Source organism: Lithobates pipiens, unplaced genomic scaffold (assembly GCF_037356315.1).
Source record: "Lithobates pipiens isolate NorthernLeopardFrog02 unplaced genomic scaffold, aLitPip1_a1.2 Scaffold_25, whole genome shotgun sequence".
In the NCBI taxonomy this organism is placed as follows: domain Eukaryota; kingdom Metazoa; phylum Chordata; class Amphibia; order Anura; family Ranidae; genus Lithobates; species Lithobates pipiens.
In genome coordinates this window covers 235099180-235115734 of record NW_027507787.1, presented here as the reverse complement: position 1 = coordinate 235115734, position 16555 = coordinate 235099180, and the positions used below count along the sequence as shown (strand labels likewise).

General features: G+C 44.4%; 1 protein-coding gene across 1 annotated transcript in view; it reads right to left on the bottom strand.

Moving 5' to 3' along the window:
• Nucleotides 1-5727: 5727 nt before the first annotated feature.
• Nucleotides 5728-16555, bottom strand: part of PGAM1 (phosphoglycerate mutase 1) — a 16574-nt gene continuing 5746 nt past the window's right edge. The window contains exons 2-4 of the mRNA XM_077455676.1: nt 10408-10682; nt 8834-9014; nt 5728-7184 (exon numbers count right to left, since the gene is read on the bottom strand). Coding sequence (XP_077311802.1) covers nt 7018-7184; nt 8834-9014; nt 10408-10682 — 623 coding nt within the window. The 3' untranslated portion in view covers nt 5728-7017. The remainder of the gene's footprint in view (nt 7185-8833; nt 9015-10407; nt 10683-16555) is intronic.

Sequence of the window (16555 nt, the reverse complement as noted above, 5' to 3'; positions counted from 1 at the left end):
ACTATATAGCCTCACTATGCTATTAAAAATAAGTGTAAAATGCAAAACTCCGCTGGGTGTGTCAAGATGTCCACCTTCCCCTTCTCAGTGTATCCTTACTATGGAAGAGTGCAGGGTGTAGCAAGATGGCGGCAATGGCATGTCACTACCATTACCAATTCTGACAGTCGCCCAATCGGACGGAACACCCATATGAGGTTGTGATGGTGACGGCCATCTTTGATATGGGACATCTTTCCCTCTTTAGCACAGTTCTTTTATTATGTATGAGGGTAGATGGTGATTATGGGCACATGCGTGGGGACTCGACATCCCTTATTTACTAACCAAAATGGTGTTCTGATGAGTGGGAAGGTTTTATATATTTCTCAATTAACCCCTTCAATATCGAACACTTTCACCCCCTTCCTGCCCAGGACAATTTTCAGCTTTCAGCGCTCTCACACTTTGAATGACAATTGCGCGGTCATACTACACTGTACACATATGAGATTTTTATTAAAAAAAATTTCACGCAAATAGAGCTTTCTTTTGGTGGTATTTAAAGCGGAGGTCCACCCTAAAGTGGACCTTCTGCTCATCGGAACCCTCCCCCCCTCCGGCGCCACAATTGGCACCTTTCAGGGGGGAGGGGGGGGTACAGATACCTGTACAGTACAGGTATCTGCACCCACTTCCGGGATAGCTCTCTGCGGAAAGGGGCGTATATTACGCCCCTTTCCGCAAGTGCCCACCCCTTTCCCCAAGTGCCCCGCTGCCTGCTGGGAAAACACACAGATCCCAGAGGCAGCAGGGACCGTCCTTATTGCGCATGCGCAGTAGGGAACCGGGAAATGAAGCCGAAAGGCTCCATTTCCTGATTCCCATACCCAAGATGGCGGCGGCAGCACCCGAGAAACGATCTACAGATCGGCTTCGGGTGCCGACATCGCGGGCGCACTGGACAGGTAAGTGTCACTATTTTAAAAGTCAGCAGCTGCTGTATTTGTAGCTGCTGGCTTTAAAAAAAAATAAAAAAAATAAAAAAAAAATGCGGAGTCCCGGCGGACTCCCGCTTTAATCACCACTGGGGGGGGTTTATTTTTTGCTAAATAAACAAAAAAGGCAGCACTGATTGGCAACACTGATGCGCACTAATAGGCAGCACTGATGGGTACTGATAGGGGGCACTGATAGGCAACACTGATGGGCACTAATAGGCGCAACTGATGGGTACTGATAGGGAGCACTGATTGGCAACACTGATGGGTACTGATAGGGGGCACTAATAGGCGCCACTGATTGGCAGCACTGATGGACACTGTGCAAAGCTGGGAAGCAGAAAGTGCAGGGTCTGGAGGAGGATCAGAGGAGGATTGGAGCCTGCTGAATGCGGAGACCAGGGAAGGGTGGAGATGAGGGGGGCTGTGACTGCACAGAGAAATGCAGGATCTGGTGCATGAGTTCTGTCCCCCTCTCGGCTGAGACAAGGTGGAGGCAGAAACAAGAGGAGTTGCCGCAGCTGCTGGAGAGGTGCAGCGAGGGCCACATGAAATGGCCTGGAGTGCCGGATTTGGCCCAGAGGCCTTGTGTTTGACACGTGCTGTATTTGTTTGAATTGCAGAGCTATGCACAGTAGCACCATCCATTCACACAGATCTGTGACTGGAATCACTGCACGGCTGGTCCACGTGTGTCAAACGTGACATGTGAACAGCATGTGAAAAAGAGCCGATTGCTGCACACTGTGCATAGCGCACCCCTAAACCCTGCCCTCTGTATATGACAAGCCCCTATGCTCCACACTCTGTATATGGTGCGCCCCTGCGCTCCGCACCCCTGTACTCTGTATATGGCACGTCCCTGTGCTCCGCACTCTGTATATGGCGCCCCCCTGCGCTCTGCACTTCGTATATGGCACACCCCCACGCTCCACACTCTGCATTCTGAATATAGCACACCCCTGTACTCTGCACTCTGTACATGGTGCATCCCTGCACTCTACACAGGGCACACTCTGGAACTCTGTACATTGCACACCCCTAAACCCGGCACATAGCACTCAGAGAAACAACACTTAAAGCGAGAGAGAGATAAACACTACAGATAGTGTGTGTATATAGAGAGATGTGTAATAATATCGAAGGGAAACTTTATTTATAGTTTACATAATTGGAGTCATTTGGTTTTTGACTAAGCACATTTCACTTTTATGTAGGACACAGTATTGCCCAATCAAATTAGCATTTATTAGGTATAGCACTTTTATTTAGCTTTGCACTATTATGTCAGGTTACAACCAAAAACATAAATATATTTTATTGAGATTTTCTGTGATAGGCCAACACAAAGTGGCACATAATTGTGAAGTGGAAGGAAAATGATAAATGGTTTTCAACATGTTTCACAAATACATATTTGAAATAAGCGTGGGGGGCATTTGTATAGCGCCCCCCTGAGTCAATACTTTGTAGAACCCCCTTTTGCTGCTGCTGTAAAAAAAAAACACAATACAGGGGTTGAAGGCTTCAGAAGACACCTAATTAGTAAATAGAGTCCACCTGTGTGTGATTTAAACTCAGTATAAATACAGCTGTTCTGTGAAGCCCTGCCCTGAGGACAGGGTTGATGACCACTGTGTTAGAGAACCTTAGGGAACAAACAGCATCATGAAGGCCAAGGAACACACCAGACAGGTCATGGATAAAGTTGTGCAGAAGTTTAAAGCAGGGTTAGCTTATTAAAAAAAAATAAAAGAACATCTCACGGAGCTCTGTTCAATCCATCGATCGGAAAATGGAAAGAGTATGGCACAACTGCAAACCTACCAAGACATGGCCATCCACCTAAACTGACCGGCCGGGCAAGGAGAACATTCATCAGAGAAGCAGCCAAGAGGCCCATGGTAACTCTGGAGGAGCTGCAGAGATCCACAGCTCACAGGGGTCAAGTCCAGGGGCAATAAAGTGTAGGAACTCCCACCCAAGATCTACTCCCCCACCAAAAAAAAAAAAATATATATATATAGGACAGCGGGGCACATCAGGGCATGGGGCACATAAGGGCAATTATGGGGCACATCAGGCCACATTATGGCACATAAGGGCATGGGGCATATCAGGCCACATGGCAAATCAGGCCACATGGCACATTAGGGCACATCAGGGGATCTTACTTGCCAGTATGCAGAGTAGCGCAGGAAGTGCCTGTCTGTAATAAGTTTTCTCTCTCATGTCACACAGCGCTGCTCGCTCCCCGGCGGCCCTTTCTCTCTTCTATTCCAGATGATGTCACAAGCCAATGGGGATAGACGAGAAGAGAGGAGGGGCCGTCGGGGAGCGAGCAGTGCTGTGTGACATGAGAGAACTTATTACAGACAGGCGCTTCCTGCGCTACTCTGCATACATCTCATTCGGCTCTAGTCCTGCAAAGGGAACGGTGTTCCTGCTGTGAAAAAAGTGCCGGGACGCCATTCCCACGCATTCCCGCAGGACTCAAGCCCTGACAACTCAGGTGGGAGAATCTTACCACAGGACAACTATTAGTCGTGCTCTCCACAAATCTGACCTTTATGGAAGAGTGACAAGAAGACATTGTTTAAAAACATCCATAAGAAGTCCCGTTTGTAGTTTGTGAGAAGCCATGTGGGGGACACAGCAAACATGTGGAAGAAGGTGATCTGGTCAGATGAGACCAAAACTGAACTTTTTTGGCCTAAAAGCAAAATGCTATTTGTGGCTGAAAACTAACACTGCACATCACCCTATACACACCATCCCCACCGTGAAACATGGTGGTGGCAGCATCATGTGGTGGGGATGCTTTTCTTCAACAGGGACAGGGAAGCTGGTCAGAGTTGATGGGAAGATGGATGGAGCCAAATACAGGACAATCTTAGAACAAAACCTGTAAAGCCCCATACACACTATCAGTTTTTCTGCTGAGTTTTTCCTTCAGATTTACCAAAACCATATAATATGGAGGTCAAACCTTAGGAGTTTCAATGTGTATGCAATCAGGCAGGCCCTTGTACAACATGGTTTTGGTAAACCTGAAGGAAAAACTTAGCAGAAAAACCTGATAGTGTGTACGGGGCTTTAGAATCTGCAAAAGACTTGAGACCGGGGTGGAGGTTCACCTTCCAGCAGGACAACGACCCGAAACATACAGCCAGAGCTACAATGGAATGGTTTAGATCAAAGCATATTCATGTGTTAGCCCTTGTACACACGGTCGGACATTCTGCCAACCAAATCCGTTGGATTTTGTCTGACGGATTTTGTCCGAAACTGTTGCATACACACGGTCGGACCAAGTTGTTGGAAAATCCGATCGTTCAGAACGTGATGACGTAATTTCGTTATGACGGGACTACGTTCAGGCTAGTAGCCAATAGCTTTGGAGTAGGAATTTGATCTGAGCATGCGTGGCACTTTGTCCGATCGGAATTCTCTACACATGATCAGAGTATGTCCGATCGGACCAGTTTGTCGGAAAATATTTCCAACAAGTTGGAAAATTGGGTCCGACGGATATTCCGACGGAAACAGTCCGATGCATACCACACACAGTCGGATTATCCGACAAAACGGTCCGATCGGACACATTCCGTCGGAATCTCCGACCGTGTGTACAAGGGCTTAGAATGGCCCAGTCACAGTCCAGACCTAAATCCCATTGAGAATCTGTGGCAAGACTTGAAAAGTGCTGTTCACAGACGCTCTCCATCAAATCTGACAGCTTGAGATATTTTGCAAAGAAGAAGAATGGGCAGAAATGTCCCTCTCTAGATGTGCAAAGCTGGTAGAGACATCCCCAAAAAGACTTAGGCTGGATTCACACCTATGGCATTTTTAGTGCTTTTTGCACCACAGAACGTGTTCCATAGGAAACAATGTTAAATAGACTATAGTGAAAATCTGCAAAATAGCACTAAAAATGCATAGGTGTGAATCAGGCCTTACAGTGAAAGGGGGCTCTACAAAGTATTGACTCAGGGGGACGCCATACAAATGTCCCCCCACACTTTTCACATATTTGTTTGTAAACAATTCTGAAAAACATTTATACATTTTCCTTCCCATTCACAATTATGTGCCACTTTGTGTTGGTCTATCGCATACAATCCCAATAAAATACATTTACATTTTTGGTTGTAACATGACAACATTTCAAAAGGGGTATGAATACTTGTTGTTCGAGCCTGCAGTATATCTGGTCTCCCCAGGACCCTGCAGTCACTATATCTGCTCTCCCACGGTACACAGAACATGGAAATGCAAATATTTTAGTAAATATAAACTACTAAAAATATCTTCTCATCGTCAGTATATAGCAGTGTTGTGACTTCTATCAGTGTCTGGTTAAACCTTGTAGGAGGAGTTTTTCATTTTACTCTGACTGTCCTATGAGACTGCAGTACCCCTGATCCTCTATCTGGACAGTGCCGATTGGCCTTATGCTAACCAGATGCACCCTCCCAGGAAAAAACCTCTCTAGCAATACACACCAAGCTGAGCATGTGCAGAGTGCCCCCAAGGCTTTGTACTATCAGGACGTGGATTGGGGACAGTGTAACAAGGGGAGGATCAAAGACAGGCTCAAACAGTCTTTTTACATAATGCGGAGGCTTGTGGGTTTATTAACACTTTGAACTTTTTTCGTAATTTAATATCAAATAGATTTTCAAGTTGCATATAAAAGTCTATTACAGCGGCGTAATAAAAAGAGAGACACAGATTGATATCATTGCACATCACTCCTTTATTGAAATGGATCTTAAATAAAAACGGACATCTCTATAAAGGGACAAACAACCGTCATAAAAACGAGTGCTGGAATAGGGGGGGTGCACTTTACAGGCAAAGCTCCTAAACCTCTATCTAGCAGCAGAGACGAAACGCTGTGAGGATCCATGCACGTTACACACGATCAGTACGGTCATGTCCTCCAGTATTAAAAAAAAAAAAAAAAAAAAAAAAAAAGTTGACCAGGAGGGAATTGTGGGAAACTGAAATACAGGCCAAGTGGAAATGAATGGCTACAGTGGGACACCAAGTGGACCCCCCCAATCTCTCTGGAATGTCTCAGTGTTTAGAACAGGAAGCTGGTCCTTCGGCTCTCCTCGTACATTGATAACCGACCTACCGGCATTAGCTTGTGTACTAACCGTCCCAGTGACATACTAGAGCAATGCGACACCCACGCGGAGCTGGACCATACTAGAGTAGAAGCACCAAGGCACCCTTTGACCCCCTCCAGTTTCTGAACATCTACCAGTGTTAGGATGCTCAGCGGGACAAATGAGGAGCCAGAAGGCCAAGGCCAGAAAAACAATTACAGATATCAGGAACAGGGAAAAAAAAAATTGCGTCTGTTATGAGGACTTAGAACAAAACTGGACCTTGGAGATGATCCGTACAATACGCTGCAGCAGGCATAGACTTGCACGGGTGTAATTTCAGTGCGTGATGAAGAATGTGATTGGTCCGTGCAAAAAAAAAAAGCCAACAAAGTTTACAGTATGTGATTGGGTAAAAGTAAGAAGTGTAAACAAAAACGGTGAAATGTATATGGGGCTCCGTTTACAGAGACACACGCGGGGCTCCGTTTACAGAGACTGTGCAAAGGGCAATGAGCACAGCGCAACAACCTAAAACCACCAATAAGATTCCCGGTAGGTTGCTATGGGTGACTGCGCTTTGCACTTCATTACTACCCTTTAAGCAAGCTAAATCTGAACTAACTTATAACCAATCGATCAGGATTTGCTGCCATGTGTCAATAACCGACGCATTTCACAATTAACATCCTTGACTACTATATAGCTAGTCCTATAAAAAAAAAAAAAAAAAAAAACAGACACAGAGTGAACGGAATGCAGTGGAGAGATGCATTATGGGAGAGGGTTAAAGAGAACAAGTGAATGGGCGGCTGCCTAGATGCAAGGTTTCCGGTACAGCTGCATTTCAGAATCCCTGGATAAAAAGTAAACTAAGGGATGGAAGCCGATGGTTCTTGGGGGGGGAAAGAAGCCCTTTACTTGGCTTTTCCTTGGGCCGCTACGGCCTCCATGGCTTTACGCACGGTCTCCTCATCTCCCAAAAACTGCATTGGCTTGATGGGTTTCAGGTTCTTGTCGAGCTCGTACACGATGGGGATCCCGGTGGGAAGGTTCAGCTCCATGATCTGCTCTTCAGACATATCTGCAGGGGAAGCACACAGGATGCTTATTTATTGACAAATCAATATAAAAAACATTTATATATAAAAAGCAGTCAAAATACTAAAAAAAAGGGTTTGTACACCAAAAAAAGTAAAAATAAATACCTCTGCAGGTATGGGGGTGCCTGTAGGTAAAAACTGCAGCTGTCTAAAGTTGGATAATTCCCTTGCTACAGGCGTATATAAAATTTACTGAAGCCTGAATGAAAAATTCCGGGCATCATCCTGTCTTGCCTTGTTGCTAGGACGTTGCTAAGACACTCCCAGCTGTGGCTGCTCATCCCCACCCCCCACCATAATAGGAGCGAGCTCATAATCCCCCCCATGTGTGCTCCACTACTATATCCTCTGTTGCAGGATCGCCGAGCTCTGGGTTTTTAATTTTATTATTTTAAAATTAGTTTAAATTAACTGAATTCTTGAGTTTTGGCAAAGTAGTATCTGTCGGATTTTCTCGAGGTATTACCCGTGCAAAGCATGGAGTGTTTTCACCGCAATTACTCCAATGCAGTAATTTCTCTGAAACTACCAAGAGTGTCTAAAAGCAGTGATATCCAACCTGCAGTCCTTTGCAAACCCTTATTCAGCCTTTGGGGCACTATTCCTCCCACAGACACCAATGACGGGGCACTACTCCTCCCACAGACACCAATGACGGGGCACTACTCCTCCCACAGACACCAATGACGGGGCACTACTCCTCCCACAGACACCAATGACGGGGCACTACTCCTCCCACAGACACCAATGACGGGGCACTACTCCTCCCACTGACACCAATGACGGGGCACTACTCCTCCCACTGACACCAATGACGGGGCACTACTCCTCCCACTGACACCAATGACGGGGCACTACTCCTCCCACTGACACCAATGACGGGGCACTACTCCTCCCACTGACACAAATGAAGGGGCATGGGGTTTATCCCCACCCCCCGATTGACAGGACATTTTCTACTCCCATACCACACTCTGGCCCCCCTAAAGAACAGTAAAGTGACCCTTTGTTTAGGTTTGGAGACTCGATGGGCTAGATGAAGGGGGACAATTTTTTTATTTTTTTTTTATTTTTTTTATAGTGGACCACCAGACACAAAAGTCAATTTACACCCACCAGTCCATAGGGGTGGACCATCCGATAAAATTGACAGGTGGACCTGATCAAACCCTTCGTGTGAAAGGGGACTTAATAGAGACCGCAGCAGCTGCAAAGGATTCCACACCACTGCAGCAGATGAAGTGAGACCCCAGGGGTACGGGGGAGGGGGGGGGGGTTACGGACTCATGTCAGTAGTTACAGATTTCAGAAGCTTATCCCTCCATATGTGAAATATACTCTATGGTTTATATAGGTGCAGAGAGGCGAATAAACGTTACACAAACATCCTCTCCGGAGGTCTTAGTCAGCCGAATTTCTGACTTTGAGATGCTTGGGAAATCCCTGAGCGAAGCAATTTTACGGATTTGTTTAAAACAACTGAAAGCTCATCTCCCTCTTTGATCTTCACTAAAAGACGCTTCGCAGACAGGCGTCCCCTCGATCGGTCATATAAAACCTGACTTGTCGTCACACAGCTTCTCTTATTACAACCCCAGTAGGGTTTTTTTTTTTTTTTTTTGGTACGTACTTTCCAGGTGCTTAACGATCCCTCTTAGGCTGTTGCCATGGGCGACGATTAGGACCCTCTTCCCTTCTTTGATCTTTGGAACAATTTCATCATTCCAGAACGGCAGGGCTCGGGCAATGGTGTCCTTCAGACTTTCACAGCTGGGGAGCTGGTCTTCTGTCAAGTCACTGTAACGGCGATCCTGGACAGAAAAGAGAAAAAAAAAAAAAAACACACACACCATAGTCAGCACCGCAGAAGTATAGAAGTGAGCACAGGACTTTTTAAAAAGCAGATAAGATATTAATAAAACTTTTATCTTATAAACAACCAATAAAACAACAGGAGAAATTTCAGAGGAAAAAAACAAAAAACACTTTCCAAACGCATGCAATGAATCTTGAAATTAAATTATATATATATATATATATATATATATATATATATATATATATATATATATATATATATATATATATATATATATATATATATATATATATATATATATATATATATATATATATATTTTCATCGCATGATTTGCATGCGTTTGGAAAGGGTTTTATTTTTTCCTCTATTTAAAATTATTATATAGTAGCGTTGTCTAGAAATATCTATCGCCATTAAGAAAAAAAAAAAAAAAAAATATATATATATATATATATATATATATATATATATATATATATATATATATATATATATATATATATATATATATATATATATATATATATATATATATATATATATATATATATATATATATATATATATATATATATATATATATAGTAGAATCATTGATACTTGAAAATTGAGATTGAGATCTCTCTCTCACACACAATTTTTTTTTGCCAAAAAGTAACAATGCTATTCTACTATATATATATTTTTTTTTTTTCTTAATGGAGTTAGATAGATATTTCTAGACAACGTTTATATTATATACACATATATGTGTGTGTGTGTCACACACATATACATACATATACACATATATATATATATATATATATATATATATATATATATATATATATAATATATATTATATCGTTTACTTTTTGCAAAAAAAATAATATTGCAAAAAGTAACAAATTATAAAAATAATATATATATATTTTATTATTTATTTTTTTCCCCCCAGGTAAAAGTAGTCCCCGGCGGCAGGTTCGTCAAGGGATCACTTTTATGGGTGGCGGGAGAGGTGAAACACCCCCCCCCCCTTACAGGAACCATCAGTAGCAGCGAAAACAATCCGACATTCTGGACTGCTGAATCTTCCAGAGGTCAAGTGGTTAATACGCTTTCATCTCTGAGGCCGGTCCCTTCACTGGCTATATGGAGGGTTTGAAACCACTTTAAATTCCGGTCTATTCCTTGCAGTGCACAGGCACATAGGAGTGTGCGGGACGTTGGACGCGCCTATTGATTTGTAACCAACGAAGCTCCTCAGTATGGAAGCTAATGGCTATAAATAAGCAGCCGCATTGATTGGCATTTCTTTGCCCTTCACTTGATAATAAGAATTCCAAAATAACTCGGCAGCATTGCTCCCCTCCCCCCCATATCTCCTGTGAAGGCCTTACCTTGGTGATGGTGGTGTAATAATCGTGATCCGGGTCCATGGTCGGGGGAGGAGTGTCAAAGGATCGCCTCCAGATCTTCACCTGCGCCTCTCCGTGTTTAGCGGCCGTCTCGGCTTTGTTCAGGCCGGTCAGACCACCGTAGTGCCTCTCGTTCAGCCTCCAGGTCCTGATGACCGGCGTCCACATCTGGTCAGTGGCGTCCATGGCCAGCCATAAGGTGCGGATCGCCCTCTTCAGGACAGACGTGTAGCAAACGTCAAACTGGTAGCCGGCATCTGCAGGGAAGAAAAAAATGAAAACCGTGAGCTGGGATATAGATATAGATATAGAGATATATATATCACACATACATACATATAAAAAAAGGAAAGAAAGGAAAATGTCCATCTACACCAGGAGTGGGCATGCTCGGCACTCCAGCAGCGGTGAAACTACAAATCCCAGCATGGCCCGGTCACTTGGCGTCAAGCCTGTGGGTGTCTTTCTATGCTCCACGGGACTTGTAGTTCCACAAAAACTGGAGTGCCGAGGTTGCTTAGCCCTGATCTAAGACATACACCACCGCTGGATGGCTATCAGACCTTCAATATATTCATTGATACAGTGCTGACAGACTAAACTCACAGCACACAGGCCATTTACGTCCATCCTCAATTGGGGGGGCCACCATACCTACCAGAAGCACTATGGTTAGCTGGGGTAGAATCAGGTTGACCAATGAGTTGCATTTGTGGTGGGAAATCCTCACAGTTATCAGGGGGAGCATGCAAACTCCAAAGTACCCCCCTCTGACTCAAACTGAACCCAGGACCCCGGCACTGCACAAAAGAGAATGACAACTTCTTATAGCACCTTGGATCATGGCACCACCCAGCCCACTACATGGAGGTCACATTCTTCTTCTCTCGCTTTCCTCCACTGGAATGTTAAGTGCAATGCAATGAGCAAGACCATCACTGCCCAGCTGCTGAGGTTAACCGATTCGATACCGGGCACTGTCACCCCCTTCCTGCCCAGGCCAATTTTCAGCTTTCAGCACTCTTTCACACTTTGAATGACAATTGCGCGGTGATGTAACACTGTACCCATATGACATTTTAATTGGTGGTACTTAATCACCACTGGGGTTTATTTTTCGCTAAATAAACAAAAAGAAAAAAAAAAATAGGATTTTTGTACTCACTGTAAAATCCTTTTCTCTGAAGTTCATTGACGGACACAGCTCCATTAAATTTTGACCGTAGGGTTATAACGCCTCTCCTGAAGGTGGCGTGATAACCCTATGGTCAAGATTTAATGGAGCTGTGTCCGTCAAATGAACAAAAGAAAAAAAAAAATCTCTTAGTCTCTGTTATAAAATTTTGCAAATTTTGGCAAATAATATTTTTCTTCACTAATGTGCACTGAATGAGGCTGAACTGATTTGAAGGGCGCCAATGAGGCCAGACCGATGGGCACCACTGATAAGTGCCCTGATTATCAGTGTAAAACAATGAGGACAGACCCATGGGCGCCAACAAGGACAGACCCATGGGCTGCACTGATAAGTGCCCTGGTTATCAGTGTAAACAATTAGGTCAGACCAATGGGCGCCAATGAGGCTGGACCAATGGGCTGCACTGCTAAGTAGTCTGATTATCAGTGTAACAAAGAGGCCGGACCAATGGGCTGCACTGATAAATGCCCCGATTATCATTGTAAACAAAGAGGCCGGACCAATGGGATGCACTGTTAAATGCCCCGATTATCATTGTAAACAAAGAGGCCGGACCGATGAGCTGCACTGATAAATGCCCCGATTATCATTGTAAACAAAGAGGCCAGACCGATGGGCTTTCACTGTAAATGCCCCGATTATCATTGTAAACAAAGAGCCGGACCGATGGGCTGCACTGATAAATGCCCCGATTATCATTGTAAACAATGCACCGACAGGCTTGCTGGTTATCGGGCTTTCCAATCCGCACACAGGAAAGGACAGCCGATAATCGACAAGTCTGTTTACATGTGATCAGCTGTGATTAGCCCTTTACCTGCATCTGTGATCAACTGCGCCAACAGGACACAACGGTCACAGAGCGCTCCCAATGCGCGCTCCAAGGGGTGCGTGGGCGGTGGGGTTCTAGGGAGGACTGCGCTGTAGCGGTCTTTTGGCTATAGCCCAGTCTGCAAGTGGTTAAGGCCTCTTTCACGTACATACGTGGAGGGCCGTGTTTTTTTTACACACAGGGATGGACAAATGTTCCATTCAGCGGCTGCATGGACACAGCAGCTGCTCCCAATTGGACATCCATGCGGGTGCACAGCCCCAGGAACATACTGTCTGCATTCAGGGCCTTGCATCTCTGCCTGCACAACTGTCAAATTGGGAGTGGGTGTTACGTCCTCTTAACATGAATGGGACTGCCTGCATGGGAATGCACGAAACACCTGCATTTCTTGGCGTATTTTGCACGCTGCAGCTTAGGAGCAGCCAATTCACTAGAATGGGCTGCCCTGCATGCAACAAATGCATCAAAGTAACTCACGTACCTTTATTTTTGGCACCGAGCCAACCGCGTTTTGACGCGGCAAAAAGCAGGACTGCTCCCTGTGTTTGGGGGCGTCGTTAGCAAGTAATGGCACCGCAAGCACAAATCATGTTTTGACGCATTTTCAGTGAGTTTCCGGAAATGCTCGTTTCTGGAATGCTTAGATGTGAATGCAGCCTAAGAAATGATTTGTGCAGAATGAATACAAAAAAGGCACAATACACGTTTTGTAACCTAATTGCTTGCGACACCCATCACTTCCTATGTTACACAAAAGAAGAAGCTGAACAATGAACAAAACCTCAGCAATAGTGCTCAACTTCATCCCCAGGGGCCACCAGCAGGGCATGTTCTATGTAGTTGGGCAGAGCTGCTCCTCCCCAGCAGCACAGTTGAGTCCCCCCCCCCCCCACCCACCACTGCACTGTATAGCTGCCAGAAGTAATGAAAAACAGCCCTCAGAGCTTACACAGGGGCCCCCATGTGACTGTGCTGGGCCAATTACCAGTACAATCATAAAAGAGGGAAGGGGATGCATGTGCTCTGTGCGCTCCTTCATACCCAGGTGTTTTCTTTGCAGCTGATCAGAGGTGGAACAGTTAGGGTGGGGTCCATCAGAACAGGGGAAGTTTTGGGGGACCCCCCCATCAGGAGAGGGAAGGTTTGAGAGGGGAGGGGAGATAGGTAGGGAGCCATTGGGATAGGAGTTAAGCTGGCCATAGACGGTTGAGATTTGAACCATTATGGGCAGGCAGGCTGAAGTTGTCTTCTACTGGCCAGGATGACTTCCCATCGGGAGAACACAATGGCTCAGCAGGGGCATTATGCTGATGGGGGGGGGGGGGTAATAAAAAAAAAAATTAAAGAAAGAAAGAAGAGAAAGAGGAGAAAAGAGAAAGAAAGAGAAAGAAAGAGGAGAAAAGAGAAAGAAAGAGGAGAAAAGAGAAAGAAAGAGGAGAAAAGAGAAAGAAAGAGGAGAAAAGAGAAAGAAAGAGGAGAAAAGAGAAAGAAAGAGGAGAAAAGAGAAAGAAAGAGGAGAAAAGAGAAAGAAAGAGGAGAAAAGAGAAAGAAAGAGGAGAAAAGAGAAAGAAAGAGGAGAAAAGAGAAAGAAAGAGGAGAAAAGAGAAAGAAAGAGGAGAAAAGAGAAAGAAAGAGGAGAAAAGAGAAAGAAAGAGGAGAAAAGAGAAAGAAAGAGGAGAAAAGAGAAAGAAAGAGGAGAAAAGAGAAAGAAAGAGGAGAAAAGAGAAAGAAAGAGGAGAAAAGAGAAAGAAAGAGGAGAAAGAAAGAGAAAGAAAGAGGAGAAAGAAAGAGAAAGAAAGAGGAGAAAGAAAGAGAAAGAAAGAGGAGAAAGAAAGAGAAAGAAAGAGGAGAAAGAAAGAGAAAGAAAGAGGAGAAAGAAAGAGAAAGAAAGAGGAGAAAGAAAGAGAAAGAAAGAGGAGAAAGAAAGAGAAAGAAAGAGGAGAAAGAAAGAGAAAAGAAAGAGGAGAAAGAAAGAGAAAGAAAGAGGAGAAAGAAAGAGAAAGAAAGAGGAGAAAGAAAGAGAAAGAAAGAGGAGAAAGAAAGAGAAAGAAGAGGAGAAAGAAAGAGAAAGAAAGAGGAGAAAGAAAGAGAAAGAAAGAGGAGAAAGAAAGAGGAGAAAGAGAAAGAAAGAGGAGAAAGAGAAAGAAAGAGGGAGAAAGAGAGAAGAGAGAAAGAGGAGAAAGAGAAAGAAAGAGAAAGAAAGAGAAAGAAAGAGAAAGAAAGAGAAGAAAGAGAAAGAAAGAGAAAGAAAGAGAAAGAAAGAGAAAAAAGAGAAAGAAAGAGAAAGAAAGAGAAAGAAAGAGAAAGAAAGAGAAAGAAAGAGAAAGAAAGAGAAGAAAGAGGAGAAAGAGGAGAAAGAGAAAGAAAGAGGAGAAAGAGAAAGAAAGAGGAGAAAGAGAAAGAAAGAGGAGAAAGAGAGAAAGAGGAGAAAGAGGAGAAAGAGAGAAAGAGAGAGGAGAAAGAGGAGAAAGAGGAGAAGAGAGGAGAAAGAGAGAAAGAGGAGAAAGAGAGAGAGTCCCTCCCGCCCCTCCCCTCCCCTCCCTCCCTCCCTCCCTCCCTCTCCCTCCCCCTCATGCTTCTGCCGCATGAGCGCGTTTTATATAACAGTCATGCCACACCTATACATGGGGTATTTAAAGCCAGAGCCTTGCACTGAAAGTGCCTTGGAAGTGCAGTCGCTCTAAATCGAAGGGGAGATCTGAAATGAGGGGAAGCTCTGCTGATTTAATCATCCAATCATGTGCAAGCTAAAATGCTGTTTTTCTATTTTTCCTTGCATGTCCCCCTCTGATCTACAGCGACTTTACTTCCAAGTGCACTTTCAGTGCAAAGTGGAGTTTCCTTTAGTAAATAACCCCCATAGAGTGCCAATAAAAGTGGAAGAGAAGACTTCAAGACCAAAAAGAGGGAAGTTTTTTTTCTACTAGCGGTGTTGCAGATACAGACGTCCTTCAGGGCTCCTGGCCTTTATCATTAGCAGGAGATACACTCTGGAGACCCGGGGCCCCCGATGACCAATGATATTGTTCATCCAGACATCGATATGTAGAGCGCTGTCCAGTTCCAGAGTCTCTATTGGTGGTTCTATCATCTTCTGTAAAGGTGGACCTGAGGTTGGTTTTTGGAAAACCTTTCACTGCTGAACATCGACCGCCATTCCACACATCATTTTTGATGACATTTGCCGCAAATTACATACAGCAACGATGTAATCTGGTGAACGCCACAGCCGGCAAACGTCCTTAGTACAGGAAGCTGCCTCAACTCTGGCCGGAAAATGTTGCCTCCCCCCCCCCCCCAAAACTCTCCATAGTGTTGAGGTTTGATTCAAGCTGGACCAATATAGCCAGGTATAAATATCCAGACCTGGAGTTCTTCTTTAAGGCTGACCATGCAGGCATCAGTTTATGTAGTTAAATAAGGACTACTTTTTGGAGTAGGGTTTGGTTAAGGGGATGGGTTTTCTTTTTCTGTGTCCCATCACTTCCTGTCCAAGAGACCAAGCAGGAAGTAAGAGGAGATCTCTCCAAAAAGGAAATTTAGATAGTCACCAGACCTGGTTTACGATAGATGGATATTTTTTTTCCAGAAGTCAGTGATTGTCTGTAAGTGGTGCAAAGGCCAAAATCCCATTTTGCCATCGGCACAGTCACAATTACGGGACGCTCTGTCCTACATTTCAGGTCACCCGGCATTCATCCCTGGAAGGTGTTTTGACTATTTGTAGGGCAAAGGCTCAAAAACAGCCACAAAACAAGACAAAGGTCACCCCCCCCCTCCCCACAAGAGTGGAGATTGCACTTTCCATTTATTATAGATCAGGAATCTACAAGCTCTCAGCCGTGTTATTTTAGGAACTTCTGGAAGACGGTTCTCATCAGTCATGATGAGTAGAACACTGCGAGAGAATCACCGGATGGTAACTGTTGCCCCATCCAGGCCACCAACATCTATCAGGAGGCATTTGCTGGGCCTATGTATTGCATTTCCAGGGTCTACGTTCGGCAGACGGCATTTCTCGGGTCTAGCTATGGTATTTCTAGGGTTTAAGTATGGCGGTCAGTATTTTCCAGTCCTAGGTACATCAACTTATCTTT